At 38.9% G+C, this 15849-nt stretch overlaps 1 protein-coding gene across 4 annotated transcripts in view; it reads left to right on the top strand.

The window, feature by feature from the left end:
• antxr1c (ANTXR cell adhesion molecule 1c) overlaps window positions 1-15849 on the top strand; it is a 42462-nt gene that overhangs the window by 5072 nt on the left and 21541 nt on the right. For 2 of the 4 annotated variants that reach the window (XR_006092883.1, XM_042397465.1), the window contains exons 2-10: window positions 8886-8957; window positions 11079-11150; window positions 11633-11714; window positions 11866-11896; window positions 11979-12052; window positions 12166-12234; window positions 12926-13006; window positions 14274-14334; window positions 15597-15695. Coding sequence is in view for 3 of the 4 variants with exons in the window: in XM_042397465.1 (XP_042253399.1) it covers window positions 8886-8957; window positions 11079-11150; window positions 11633-11714; window positions 11866-11896; window positions 11979-12052; window positions 12166-12234; window positions 12926-13006; window positions 14274-14334; window positions 15597-15695 (641 nt within the window). In the remaining variant the exon portion in view is untranslated. Of the gene's footprint in view, window positions 1-7889; window positions 7928-7992; window positions 8499-8885; window positions 8958-11078; window positions 11151-11632; window positions 11715-11865; window positions 11897-11978; window positions 12053-12165; window positions 12235-12925; window positions 13007-14273; window positions 14335-15596; window positions 15696-15849 lie in introns of those variants that run through there. The other 2 variants (XM_042397467.1, XM_042397466.1) reach the window with 2 other exon arrangements.

Here is a 15849-nt window from a genome sequence, read left to right as displayed (position 1 = left end):
CCAGAACTCCATGGACATGAAGGCTGCATAATTGAGGGCTTTTTGGCATATTTGAAATTATGCACAAAATTTTTAGGAGCTTTGCTTGCTTTAGCTGTCAAATTATGAAACTGTAAGCCTTAAAATAAGTTCTGTGAGCATACAGTGTATAACTTAAGCCTCATATTGCTGCATGTGTGCATACTAGGATGTATATTTGCTGATTTAGAGCAGCTGGGCCACAGCCTGCTGTTTTATATGCAGCACAGCGCAGGAATGGTTTTGGGTGTGTTCATATGGTAGATAAAGGAATTTACCTATAGGCCAAATGCTGTGTTTATGTTCCCCTCTTGCTGCATACTTACTGCTACCATCTGGATTTGAATGATTTGGCAATAAAGTGCATATTAATATGCTGCAGCACATCTTACACATGATAATCTGACAGTATTGCTGTCACTGTTGAATTATGGGTATCAGCAAACACATGTAAAAGTTAAAGGAATAGTTTAATGGCACATGAACACTCTTAAAACCACTACTTGTCATATCTTACACTTTCGTTTTTGTACAGATAAAGAAGAGAAATAAAGTGTTAATGAGTGAGATTCAGAGGTTCTAGTAGGCAGCTTTTGTAACCTTTTGTTAACCCCTGATTCCAGCCCTCAGGCTAAGCTAAGGTAACCAGCCGCTGGCTGTAGCATCATATTTAGAGGACGGAAATTAGTGTGGTATTGATATTCTCTTCTCTCTCTCTGGGTCAGAAACAAATAAGTGTAAATCCCATGATGTCAAACATGTGACAAATATAATGAAACATAATGACATAGCCTCAAAATGTAGTTGTATTTTATTAATATGATCATGACACCTTACAAGTTGTAGCTTTTCTGCCATTCTTTCCACTGGATTTCCATGCATCTCTCTCTTCTTACCAATAGACTCACATTACCCCTTGACTCCACACTCTTCATTGCCCTACTTACTCTTACTGCGGTATTGTTGTTGTAAGATCTAGAGACAAACTTGCCTAAAATCAGTTCTGTGATGCTATTAATACTATTGATCTCTCTCTTGTAAGTCCTGACCATATTACAGCTATTTTTTCATCTTGTTTAAAATTTGGAGAATGCTAATCATGGCTGCTAAATGTTTTTATTGTTGTTGATGATGTAGTTGCAAGTTGATGCTCAAGTTGGGCGTTGGAACATGCTGCCTGGAACCAGGCAAAGCAGTGGAAAACCCAAACTGCAGCTGTAGTCCATAAATATTTTCAAAATGTCTAGCTGTGGAATACGTTCTAACTGTGGAATGACTCTGTGTTTTGTCATTTTGTCTCCTGCAGTGTGTTGCTTTGGGTTTTTTTAACAGGATAAAATGTCTTGTTAAATGTTATCATGCTGCCTAAAGGCCCTCTAGCACTGAGGGACGAAAACAAGACAAGAGGAAGTGGATAAATGCCACTCAAACTAATCCAAACCTCCTGGTAATATTTGATGTATGACTCTGGCTCAGTTTACAGAAAAAAGTGCATTACAAAGTACATTCTTAGATGGTAAGATAGAGACAGAATTAGAAAAATCTGTATCTTTTGGAAACACATCTCAAATGCCTCTCCACCAGCTAGTTATCCAATAGCTTTTTCCAAACAATTCCTCTCGGTTTTGGAATAGACATGCAGCATTAGCTCAGCAATCACGCAGTAAAGACTTCAACTTCAGCAATGGCTGTAAAAGTAGGTTAGTGGTTTTAAACAAACAAATCCTTGTGCCCAGTCAGTTAAATTGGAGCACCATCATTGGCTGCAGGCTGGGGTGGTGTGGGTAGGCCCAGCTGGAATGGCAGACAGCCTCCTTAGTGCAGTTAGGGTTTTTTTAAATTTTATTTTTCCCTCTTCAACACTTTGAACCGTGAGAACAAAGCTGAGAATCACTAAGCCCACAGACTGATGCAGCTTTTTCCCACATGCCGTCATCCCATTGTCCTATGGGAGAGAAGTGCTTCTCGGGTAGCTGAGACTGGACTAAGGAAAGAAGAAAAAGCAAATTGTCAAAGCCTTAATATCAGCCAAACAAACATTTCAGCTGTAATTTCCTTTGGTAGAGTTACAGAATTGCAGGCACAGTCAACAGTTCCCTGAGATCCAAAATGGCCTCTGTAGGACCCCTAATCAGCCTTATTTGAAACATCTGATAGGCACCTTAAGGTTCTACTCTAAAGGAATCTCATCTCCAGCACATTAAAGATCTTAAGGAACTCATTCATTCAAATTGTGTAAAAATAAAGTAAGATATTTGTGATACTAAACGCATTTAGAGTGGCAGATGTTTTTAACAGCCACTCTTTTGTCACGCATCCAATGATAAGTGAGTTGGAAAAGGCCCATACCAGTAGTTTTGTATGTTTTAGACAATTTACTGCAAATCACTTACTTATTACTAACCATTTTGCAAACCTTGCTGCTGTGTTTTAAAATGTGGATGTGTGCCTTCTACTATTCCAAGCAGTCTTTTAACCATGCTAGTAGCGTGGCCCTAGGGATGACAGTGTTAGTCAGTTGGTCAGTCAGTCCAACACTTTGGTTCAAATATCAACAATATCTCAACCCATAAGCTGTACTTTGTGTTTAGTGCTACAATTATCAAACGTTAGCTGTCTGACACACTAAACTAAACATTGCCTCCTAAATGTCAGCATGTTAACAGCTCAAACAAGCTCAAAGCACCACTGTGTAATGCTCCAGAGAGCCACTAGTATAGCTATAGACTCTTTGTCTTGTTTTATATGACAATCATTTAGCAGATGCTTCCTTGAGTGAGAAACTTGCTTGAGTTTTGTAATCCATTACAGTGAACATGAAGTTTGCATTCTTTGTTGTCAAAGTTACAGTACAGTACCATTGGGAGGAAATGCAATGCAACTTTGTCAGTCAATCTTCACTTAAACTGTATTAGCAAGCAACAATAATGTAACATTTGCAAACATTCATTCAGATTTTCTTCACTATTATGTAAGATCACAATGTGATGCACAGTTCAAGCTACTTTCAAGCTACTAGCTGCAAATTGATTTACATACTTTATGGAAATAAATGGAATCCAATGGATGTCTGAAAAGTTGGAAAAAGAACATCCACAACACTATAACTCATTAGCCTGTATTTGAAAATGATCAGCATATAAAGTACACATTACTTGTAATTTAGGACCTAGTCTAATATTTGGAAACACACTGTCATTGTATGGTCCTTTAATGACTGTTCTGCCTGGTTGATGTATATTCTGTGGTATACCCTTTCAGTGTCTCTGCTTGTTTTTCTTCCTCTTGCTACTGTTGCTATTTATCTACTCTGCTTTTTGTCTCTGTCTGACTGTTATTTTGTCCTCAACATCCTTTTCCCACCTCCAGCTGAACTTAGTTTTTTCCCCACCAAACACACAGCCATAACAATTTCATCCAGTCAGCAGAAAAAAGCAATATTAAAGATGATTGAAGATGTTTTTATTCTTCAGATCTTCTTGGACCCGTGGGGGACATCTAGCAAATTCCTGCTTCCTCTTGACAGGGTCTGCTTAGTATCGCTGAACAGTAATGATGCATATTACCTCTCTTTGTACTCTGTGCTCCTCAGTGTTCCTCATTTATTGATATATTGATTTAGCAGCAGAGCACTGTGAGTACTTCTAAATGTTGAGTATTTAGACATGTTGGAAGAGACGGTGCACATTGTGAATCGTCTCAAATCCTCTTGGATTTCAAAGGATCATCTATTATCTGGAGGTATAATCGCAAAGAGGTTTCCAACAGGTTCCTTTAGAAAAGACAGTTGGAAACCTTGGCTCATTTCAGAAAGGATTCGCCAAAGACTTTTTTAGGACAGACTCATTGACAGACTATGGGATGACAGGCACTTTGTCCTTCCTAGTGTGGATGGTTCTAACCTTTGTTTGGAATTACTACCTGGATGACTGAGATAAATGTAGGCAGAGAGGACCAGAATTGGAAAATAATGGTCACAGTTTCTTTAAAATATAAGGTGATATGTAGATCTATCTACAGGTGATATATACTGTATTATAAACATCCAAAAACTTAGTAATTAGGATTGATATAAAATCAGTGTACAAGTGGCTGCGAGAGGACCAATCTAAGGAAGCACAAATACTCTCCAGATTAGACTCGAGAACTAAAGCTTGACCTTTCTGGAGTCTTCTTATAGCTGCAGCAGTGGTTCAGTAGTGGACACACAGTCTCAACTCAATCAGTGGAGGGCTTTTTTTCAATATAAACTGCAGTTTGCGTAGCTTTCTAGTTTTATTATTCATGCCAGTGATAAAACTGATAACCCTAATCCTGGACAATAAACCTAGCTACTCCCATACTCCCTTGACATTTTTAGCTGAGAAAATCTTATTAAATTCCATGATACTTGATTAATATGCAAACTCCTTCATGATATCATGGTATCTCCACTATCAGAACTTCATAATTCAGAAAAATGCTAAAGACAGATAAACCAGATCAATGACAAGAGTAGGAAAAAATTCCTTGGCTAAGGCGGCCTTTAAAGTTAGAGCTTCCTAGATTTGGAATGTTTTCAATTTTCACAGTTTTTCAATTTCTCTGAATACATCTTTGTTACAAAAGCATAATCTCTGGCTGGCTTTGTCTGTCCTCATCTGCCTGACGTAACCTTGTTTGCTGGATTATATCCTTTAGGTCCTTTTGACATCACTGACTCAACGGATGTTTTCCCCATCGTCTCATGATTGCGTCAGCTAATGTGTTGTTGTATCAACTGCCTACCGCACTGTTCTCCATGTTATGCTCACTGCCTGAATGATTCTGTGCTCTCCTATACTTTTTCTTGTTTTGGCTTTCAATCCTTTGCTTGCTTGTATGTGTTCTGAATTTGATCAATATGCCTTTAAAATAAGTGAACCACACACATCGATGGTTTGCAGACCCTCTTGTGCCTCGCTTTGGCTGTCTGGCAGTGTTGCTGCTGCGGGCTGTTTTTACTTGTTTGCCAGCTGTGTCGGCTGAAGCAGACTGAAGCAGGTTGGAGAATATCTTGGCCTTGCAGTTGAAGTTTTCATCAAATCATTGCCATATTTCCTCTGGCAGACACATCTTGTGACAGAGCCAACAGATTGTTCACATTATCTCACTCTGTCAGTTGAATTGAATGTAGTCTCACAGATAAGGCTCTTCATCTTTCCCTTGCTTTTTCCTTCCTCTTTCTTTCTTTTGTTTCTTTTTCCCTGCGCTCTCAGGTGGCAGATGGCCAGACACATGCTCCTCATCTTGCTCAGAGAATCTGTCCAATCGAGAAAACACTGTCGCCCGGCTTTGACGATTTGCTATGACATAACTTCAAACTGATGTTGGGCTCAATCACTTTGTCGGCAAATTTTAACGCCCCTTACCTCTCAAAACCTTTGTTTTCTGTTTCCAAACCTCAAACCGCTTCAGGGCTTAACTCAGACCATTAAAATTAGATCAAAGGATTGAGGGGGAAAAACGCTCTGAATAAAATTGTTTAATCAAGAGTCATAGAATAAAATGGCCCACTTCCTTTCCCAACGCTGTTTGGACAGGTGAGTGAAACTGCAAGCTAGGCCTCGGTCCCACGACTGCAGCCACCTCAGACAATAGACCTGTTCCAAGACAAACAAGAGCAATTGTGGTTCAGAAATAAAGATAAGCAGTTGAAAACCAAACGCAGGAGTCCTCAGATTCACCCTGATGTTAAATAAATACTCAAAAATGATCCCTACACCTCTACATGACTGTTTGCTGCAGGAAAATGGGAAAGTTTCACCAGACTTTATACTCTTTTTTTCCCTTCCTCTGTTGCTGTAATGGAAAAATCTGCACAAGGAATTGGCTCCTGCCGTTCATTCGGGTCAGAGGCTTTCTCTCTCTGTGTGTGCGCAATCCTTGTGTGACTATTTCTGTTTGCGCTGCACATTTTGTTGAACATCCAAACTAAACACCTCTCCTCCTCCACCTCAAGCTTTTTTGATTTTGGGAGGATTTTGTTTATCTTGTAAGGTCTTGTCCTCTTTCTTTGCACAGTCAGCCCCACGAGAATGTGAATCCTTGATGTGGAGGAACAAGATGTGTCATCAGAACAACAACATCCCAGAGAAAATGCTTAGGTTGAATATTTAGTTGACCAGCATTTGTGTCCCCATTTAGACTAAATGAGTGAAAACATTGAAACTTACATAATGCATTTATGTTACTGTGGATGCTTTTATTGTATTTGGAGTATATATTTCCAGCATGGGTGGCCTGAGAGGGAACCCAAACCTGATCCTCTAGCCATGGTAGTGTTAGTGCTCCGTCTTGCCTATGCTCAGTTGCGTTTCCTTTAGCAGATCGCCTTCTTTTAAGCAATCACTCTGTTTGTTTTTCCTTGGATTTTCCGTTGATGAAGTATGAGCTGGCTCTCTTTTCATCTATGACGGCTACTGTTGCTCATGCTGGTTCTCCTTGAAAAGGCTGTAGCTACTGAGTTTTTGTTTGTTTTGAGTTTTGAAAGCCAGAAATATCTGCATCTGCAAAAGTAATCACTGATCAACAACTCTATTAACCTCTTCAGATTTTATATAAGCATTTTGAGTAGAAAAGCTTGTCTGCTCAATGTTAGACCTACCAAAGAGCATTTAATACAGATCAGGAGTCCGGTTTGGCAGAATAGAGAGCCATCAAAGACTGAGGCATGATGGGAAAGTCCCTGGTATTCCCTGGCTTTGTCTCTCTCCCAGCCTGGCCAAATAATTACCCCTCCGCTGCCAAAATATAATACAAAAACACTATGGGGTAAAACCTCAGTGACACTCAATTGCAGATGAATAACATGAGTCACAATTCATTTCCATTTTAAGTTTTGGCCATGTTGCTGGTGCTGTTATCCAAAATAACTATAATTGTAGAAGAGAATAAAGCTCAGGCATTGTATCTTTAAGAACATCAAATAACCAGAATCATTCTACAAAAAATAAATCACGATCATAGTAATCCCATTTATTGAACAAATGTTTTCTCATCCCCTTTCTTGTCTCTGTAAATAATTTTCATTTATCTAAAAAAAACTCTCAGCCAAAGGTATGAAAGGCCCATGTGCAAGAAAAAGTTTATTTATTATGTCTGGCCATGATTCTCAAGCAGACTTTTGAATCTCCTGTGTGCTGGGAACTAATGCAACTCAAACGTAAACTAGGATAACAGAGTCACTGTTTAGTCTGGTTCCTGTTTACTCCCACTGCTACACTGTTTAATCTTGCTGACTTTGTACAGAAGAGATGTAAAACTGACGATATTTTTAAAGCAAAATTTGCCAATTTAATGTAGTGTTGAATATACAAGCCTCCTAAATCATGACTTGAGGTCATTTCTGAATTGTATGTCAACTTATAAAATTATATTTAGTCATTTGTTAAAGTGACTTTTTTTAGAATAGATCTAAAAAAAGTCCCATTCATAAATTCAAATTTTGCAGAAAAAAAGCCCTTCTCAGTGGACTAGATTTATTACTAAATTAAAGCAGTTTGGTAACTTAAAACCCCACCGATCCCTGTGGGAAATAAACCGTGTTGACATTCTCTCCCATACAAAGAGAAACTGCAACATAATCAATCCTGGCCAGTTCCCGTGTGTCTAATACCGTTACATCAGTTAGTCGGCACCTAGAATAACATTCAGTCTGCTTGGCACATTATTCTAAGTAAGCTTCATCCTCTAAACAGGCCTCCAGTTTTACCACAGTCAATTAGCTCATTTCCCATGTGTCATCTCTCTGGCTCACCCGTTAGCTAACGGATGACCCGCTGACTGGTCACATCGTGCCCTTTTCCTTAATGCTCGCACTTAATAAAATTGCCACAAATACACATAGACGCACACTGACACGCACACAGTCTGCCCAGAGGAAATGAAGGTATCTCCATGGGGAGTGTTTTTTTAATAACAGTCCAGTTTTATGGCAGTTCCCCTGGGGAGACCAGGACCCATTTCCTCAGCCTTCAGGCACTCATTCAGGATGCAGGAGGGTGCTAAATTACACACCAGACCACAACAGTAGCTCCTTTAATCTCACCAGTACACTCACTGGCTCCCTAATGAATTGAGCTGGCTAATTGTTTTGAGTTATTCGTCTAACAGCATTCACGTTACATAAACGAGAAGGTTCATGTTCCTACAAAATTTACACTTTAAATCCTTTCCTCCAAGTTTAGCTATCTATCTGCTGTTAGTAAGAGAGATAATTAGCATGCTAGCTATAGACAACAGCTATGCAATGAAAGTAATTTTACTCATATTTTAAGAAAAAAAGCCTCTTTTTTACAGATACTTGCGATAGATAGTAAAGTTACTGTAACAAGATAAGGAGTTGTGTTTTGCCCAACATACAGCTTGTTCTTCATGTCATGGTGCTAACGATTTTATCCCCTGTTGATTTTGGCTGGCACCGCTGTATTTTTCTTGTTTGAATGCTCTACCATATGGAGGTTAGTGTGTGTCTGATAGATAGCTTAAGCATTTCTTTGAGTTCTTGCTGAACAAATCATTCTTAACACACAGATACATACAGAAAACATATTTTACAACTGCTAGTCACTCAAGCTATGTTATCCTCCAACCATGCTAATAACGCCCATGTGCTACACTGCTTTTATGCTAACAGAAGCACTTCCTCCTGTTTTTATTGTGTACTTGGAAGAAAGTATTTCAGTCACTGTATGTGGGTTCATAACTTTTATTTTAAGCTCATGACGCTACTCAAGATGTTACAGGGAAGTTGGTGTACCCACAAACACGCTGAAGAAGACTTTTTAAGGCATAATTTCTGTTTTATTTGGATTATTTCATTGGTGTTCCCTGTTTCTGTCTCTTAGGTCTGGCAGTGTGAAGAATCATTGGGAGGAGATCTACTACTTTGTGGAGAATTTGGCTGAGAAATTTAAAAGGTAAGAGACTATTCAGAAATACATATATGTAAACATGCAAGTACTGCAATGTACCACTACCACACTACAGCCACTGGTAATGTAATGTATGTAATGTATTGCAAAGGTTTCTCCCAAACAGTTCAAGTGGACTATATACTGTAACACTGGAAAAGTTTCACAACTATAGGTCTGTAGATACTAAACAGTCTTGTTGCCTTTTGTACTTGACTTCCTGGAGCCCCAAGATGCGGATCCCTAAAGAGAAACACACACAGCAGTCACCACGGTGAAGTAAAATAAAATATTTCCCTTGCGCTACAACTGACCATGTGTTAAGTCACTCAGCATCCAGGCTGATGTTTCAATCAGTCTCTACAGGAACTGAGCTGATGTCTGGTTGCAGTGAGCTTAGCAGCAATAACTACAGGCTGGAAGGCCTATGTATGTGACTTGAGTGGAAGAGGAGGACAAAGAGATGGAGGCTTTAAATGGACAAGACTGACAAAACCATTGCATCACTGCAGCTGACAGTGTCCCAGTTCAGATCATTCTCCCCAGATATTACTCAAATATGATATGTTATAAATCAGTGCAAACAATAAAATTCATTGTTATTATAGGAAAAATGTATGTCAGTGTTGTAAGTAAAATAGGTCTTTATGGCCATTATAGGAACATTCTAGAAATATTTTATGGAGCTTGAAAAACAAATGAAAGATGGTTCTCTTGTTATTACATTAAAATGATTTTCAAATCTTGCAGTACTCTACTCCAACATGATTGCCCCTAATAATAAACTGAAGAAGCAGTGCACAAAGTGCATTAATCAAGTGTAGCCTCTTTATGTTGTAGAAACATTTTTAAATCCAGGATGGATGAAGCAAACCGATATAACACACCATGGGCTATTATGGCTCATGGTATCAGTGGCTTACAGCCCATAATTGATGCATAAATAGACCGCCACGGTTTATTATTAATCAGCCACAGTTTTAGTATTTTAGTAACAACTCTACGGTGTGTATGTCATGCTGTATGAGTTGTAAATATCTTGATGTACCAATATCACACAGTCAAAAGGTATAAAAAACTGAGACTTCACCAGGGTGTACTGGGAAAGAAAATTCAGCCCTGGCTAGAGTTTATTGAATATTGACTTTCTAAATACTTCCCTCTTCATAGATACAATGCAACAATGTAGCTCTAAAATAAGTGTGCAGTAAAATGCAATATTTCAAACAATGACCACATCTGTCCTTCAGCTCATGGGTGGTATTGTTTTATCTGTACTGCTTGAAAACCACAACAACACCTGTGCTGTGTGGTTCAGCCATTGCAAAGAACAGACCCTCGTCAAAATTGCAGTTTTAAACAAACATGAGAAAGTTCCAAACAGCGCAAATCTGCATTAACCTACTTTCTCTCACAAGCAACACATTTTTTACTTCAAATTGTTGTGCATGTGTGCATGTTGACATGCATGTTATTACTTTCTAAATATAGTTTTTTATCAATGAACAAAAATAACAAACATTTCCACATCTGAGGATCAGTTACTTAATTTGAACACTGACATCTAAATCACTGTCACGCACAGAGAGCTCATATCCTGCACAGTGTCACATATGTCCCATGTGTCTTAGAGTGTTTGGTAATGGGCTGCATTCAAGAAACAATTCCTACACAGACTGTTGGAGGAACCTCAAAGGAAATGAAGTAGTTTGTCCTCAATGAGATATTCATTGTTCAAGTATAATGGCCCTTACTTTGATGAACTAAATGCTGCATGACAGGAAAGCACATGATGGGTTACTGCCAGTTACTACATGTTTCTGAAGAATTGATCATGTCGCAATACATCTTGCTATTACTGTGACTAAGTGCAGTTCACATAATAAAACTATTGTCTACTGAATCTGTGGTTGTAATTGTTGTGCAAGGCGAGATATTTTCAATCATCAGCCAGATTCTGTTGAATTTCGTCTTGCAGTTACCATATTTACCACATGCAGTATCATTAGTCACTGGTTATTCTGTGGGATTTCCACATTGTATATTCCACAAACCAAACTGGCTAGCTGTGTGGACAGATTAATTATAGGTATGATGATGGGTTTTTTCTCTTTTTTTCTGTTCCAGTCCCATGCTGAGGATGTCTTTTATAACATTCTCCTCCAGAGCATCCACCATCATGAAACTGACTGAGAACAGGTAGGTTAAATGAAGGCAGATACTGATATCTGCTGATTAATGCAATTCAGCAACTGACTGCGATGACCTCACTTTATAAACAGATGTCATTCTAGTCCTGAAAGCTCTCACGCAAAAGAAACAATCAGCTGCAAACTTAACTCAAACCATTACAGCAAAGTGAAAGCAGATGTTCTCTATATTGAAATTCAGCTGAAAATCAGCCTGTCACCATGTAACTGTTACTGCATAAAAATCAAATGTTTTTGCTCTTTGTAGAAGATGATAAAAGTAAACTTGTTTTAAATCATCTATCTGCACTGGGATCATCATATTGGATTAATTCATTGAGAGGCATCACACTCAAATATGAAAACAAATCAAAACACTTCCCAAGTCAACAGAGGGGTCATTGTAATGACAAGGAGATGTATCAGTTTCCACAATGACAAGTTTACATGAGTCTTTGTCCAAACCCACTTTGCTATGTTTCCTGTATGCAGAGTGGACATCAGAAAGGGGCTGAATGCTCTAAAAAGAGAGATTCCGGGTGGAGACACCTTCATGCACCTTGGATTGCAGAGGGTAAGCCTTTGGAATAATATGTTCTGGTTTTTTACACTTGAATCAAAGTTTTTGGCCAAGAGCAAATCAAAGACTGTTGAATTAGTTGTTTAAATCAGCAACTCTGGTTTTTCTGGAAATTCTGACCATGAAATTGTCTTCTTTTTTGAAGGCGAATGAGCAGATATACCAGGAGAACTTTGGTAAGCAGTGAATGACTCATTCTTATCTTAAAGCTGAGTTGAATTACCCTGAGGTTATAGCATGGCTCTTTGTATTTTCCAGGCACGGCCAGCGTGATTATTGCACTGACAGATGGGGAGCTGCAGGAACATCAGCTTATCACTGCACAGCAAGAGGTAGCAACGCTCACAGCTCAAGTGACAGGGCTGCTCTGGAGGCTGGAATACTCACACTGCTTGACTGGAACTTTTCTGGAAGTAATCAATTTATTACCTTTATCTTCCAACAGGCAGAGAGAGCCAGGTCTCTTGGAGCTATTGTGTACTGTGTCGGTGTGAAAGACTTCAATGAGACACAGGTAATGCCAGGGTAATAAATGTATAATCTATTTGACAGGTTTACACTTATATTCCATACATGTTATATATCTGGTTTGAAATAAAAAAGAATTCCCAGAATACAGTATAAAGTACCATATGTGCAGAGGAATATAAAGTTGCAACATCCAAAATGCTGTTAACTGCATTTTTGCATAGTGTGTATTCGGTGGCCCCTGCGCAATTTGGCAAACCCATAATTTTAAATTTCCTGAGAACCAATCCAGTTGCCTCTTGAGTACCTATCTGTAACTTGACTAATACTCGACATTATGATGAGGATGATTCAGGTTCCTGTATTTAATATGACTGATATTGTTTTCTCACGACGGCTGGTCGCCACTTTATAATAAGACATGTTCTCACTCCAGTTTAGTTCAAACCCCATTTTACTGACGTAAATAGACCCATTCTCCTGTTTGAAGTGCATGTTTATAGCCCTTTGTGGAGTTCATACTTCCTGTTTACACTGTCTGAAATTGTGTCACACCAGGACAGTAGAGACTAAATTTGGCTTTTTACGAAATATCAAACCCTTCAGTGTTATTCATCTCTGAATGTTGGAGGTTCCTCTTTAAACACATTTACAGAATAACCATCCTGTGTTAATTAATTCTTCTTCCCTTCTTTCTTGCATTCACATCTGTGTCCTCCTTCTCCTTTCCATTATAGCTGGCCACCATTGCAGACACCATCGAGCATGTGTTTCCTGTCCTGGGCGGCTTCCACGCCCTCCGGGGAGTCATCGATTCGGTAAATAAAATCTTGTCTGTGCATGGAAGCGTTCCTGTGGCTGAATCTCACAAACAGGATAGCAGACATCCACATTTGTGTATTTATCTTGAATCTGTCTCTTAATACATTTCCTTTTTACTCCTTCAATGTGAGTTACATGGTACAGTAGGAAGCAACTTTCACAATGTTAGAGCTCAAAGTGATGACTTACTGCCGTCTCTCACTGTTTTAGTTAAAGTTTCAACTCAGACAGACCTTGCTCTTTATTTTTGCCATGCAGCAGGCAGAACTGTAACTCTTTGTGCATACAGGTTTCATGAAACACACTCACATATTGAGAGATACAGTGCAGGCAGAATTGCCCAGTTTCACAGCCAACAAAGGTGAAAGGAGGGCATATTTTCACCAGTTTGTTAATGTTAAATGGTTCATTCTTTTTCTGTCATATAATCCTCCAAGTCCTGCCCCCCTTACTGACGCTACGGCTGTCAAGCTTTCCATTCTCACACAGCAGTTAACAATAATAACAGTGGCAGATTTACCACTTGAAATTCCCAGAAATTTTTTAAAAAATAGGTCGCTGATTTCAGACAGATGTAGACAAAAGCAGGCTTTTCATTACTACCTGACTGCCGTTGATTTTGCCAGCTGAAATGGCTGTTTTTTTGCAGATTTTAGCAGCTGTAGCTAGTTAGCTAAGTATGCTAAGGTTTGCTCCATTAGTCAGTACATACTTGTTTGTATTTTCAAACAGTATTTTTTTACTTTTAACATTACAAAAAAAAGGGAACTGACCAAAAAGTGACCTTATCTCATATAACATTGGTTGGGGTTGCTGGAGTGTAAACCTCCCCACATTCAAAGAACAGAATGGAGCCACTAATGTTACCATAAACTCTGATAGCGTCCAGGAACACAGATGGGAATCACTACAGTCTTTTTTTAACATAACCTGTTACTCCACTCACTAATGTAACCTACTTAGTTAATGATATGGGCCTTGGCCTTGGAAGTAACATGCACACAGTCAATTTGATTTGAATAGCTGATGATAGCATAGTGTTGCAAATGAGCACTGGAAGAGGAAGAAACTTTTCAAGGGTGAGACACACAGTGATACAATATGAATGAGGAAATGACTTCATTCTCAGACAGCCCTAGAACTTTTTATAGAGCTTGGCACTATTATTATATTAAATTTTGAAATACCTGCTTGTCAAATGATACCAACAGAGCAGGAGTGCATGTAACAACTGTTGTATATTTCTCTTCTTTTCCCCTCTAGATCATCAAGAAATCCTGCATTGAGATTTTGGCAGCTGAGCCCTCCAGTGTGTGTGCAGGAGGTGGGGAGCTGGGAACACACACGCTCATACACACACACACACACACACACACACACACACACACACACACACAAACTGCTCAGGGTCCCTCCTGAGTCATCTACAACGATGCCAGTCTCCCATCATTCCTTGAACTATGTTAATTTCATTACTGGATCCTCCACAGGCCTGCACCGTGACACACTTCAGTAATGACAATCCCAGGCTGAAAAACAATCATACATGGGCATCCAGGTCACTTACAGGAAATCTACAGGGGCAGAATACTCAGTGAGAATAATATTACAGGGTCTTATTAAAAGGATTGACCGTGAGAGAGAGAGACGGTGGTAAGATTGGCTGCAGCTGAAACCTAGTAGTAGACAACATTCTTTAGTGTCCTGCCAAGAGAAAGATTATGACAGTTAAAGCAACATTAAATGGACATTAAAAAGCAAATATGAATAGATAAAAGCATGAGTTGATTAAAAACTTTTGGCAAAAGCAGAACAACTTTTACTGTTTTTCACATCTGCTTTTGCCTTTTATTAAGCAGCGAATTGCTTTATCCCCTAAAGAAGAAAAGTATTTGACCTGAAACTAAATAGTGCTCACTGTAGCTGCAGGCCAGTCAGTACCATTTATTTCAGTCCTGCAGTTTCAATCTCATTCATAACAGTATTTTTCCTGTATTGTAGGTGACATAGTAACTATTGAAGTAAATGTACAGATATTACAACTCATCTGCTGAGCCGCTCAGTTAGAGAATTGAAAAGCTGACTTTGTTGTATTTTTGTATTTAGTTAATTCAGATTCTCACTGCTCAATTACTGTATTGGCAAGTCAGGGCTCATAAATAAAGGTCACATGACTCACAAGTAGCAAGTTCTAACAACCTGTTACCATGCCAGATTAGAGATTAGAGACTTTCTCTTTTCTCTCTTGTTGTCTTTGCATTTTAGTAACTGACACAATCATGTTCTCACTTCTAACGAACCACACCACAGTTATTTGATTACAGGACTCATATAGAGGCTCATATTTTCACACAGCTCGGATCCATTATATTTGGCGATACCAGAGTTAAAAAAAACACCATTCTCATCTGAACAAATAAACCGAACTGCTTGTGGAAACACTTCAAAGTTCACACTTCAGAGTTCAAGTACCCCCACAGCAACTGTGTAGTATGACATGAAAACAAGCTTCATGTACAATGTAGTATCAAATGTCATTTTGTTTGGCAAAGTCTTAATGTGAAAATGTATGTGTTGTGTAACCAGAGTCTTTCCAAGTGGTGGTGAGGGGGAACGGTTTTCTCCATGCCAGGAACATCGACCAGGTGCTCTGCAGCTTTAAGATCAATGATACCAATACAGTCAGTAAGTAGACCTACACTTTGGTTGCTCTTTCCTTTTAATGGAAACCCCCTTGATCTGTGACAGGGTTTTTCCCAGTGTTATGGGGTCATTTTCAGTCTTTTTTGTCAGTGCATGAACCTGTGTTTTCTCCTTTGGAAATTTCATGATACTTATG

The sequence above is a fragment of the Thunnus maccoyii genome, chromosome 20 (assembly GCF_910596095.1).
Source record: "Thunnus maccoyii chromosome 20, fThuMac1.1, whole genome shotgun sequence".
In the NCBI taxonomy this organism is placed as follows: domain Eukaryota; kingdom Metazoa; phylum Chordata; class Actinopteri; order Scombriformes; family Scombridae; genus Thunnus; species Thunnus maccoyii.
The sequence above is the reverse complement of the archived record's forward strand: the minus strand, read 5'-3'. Positions and strand labels throughout refer to the sequence as shown.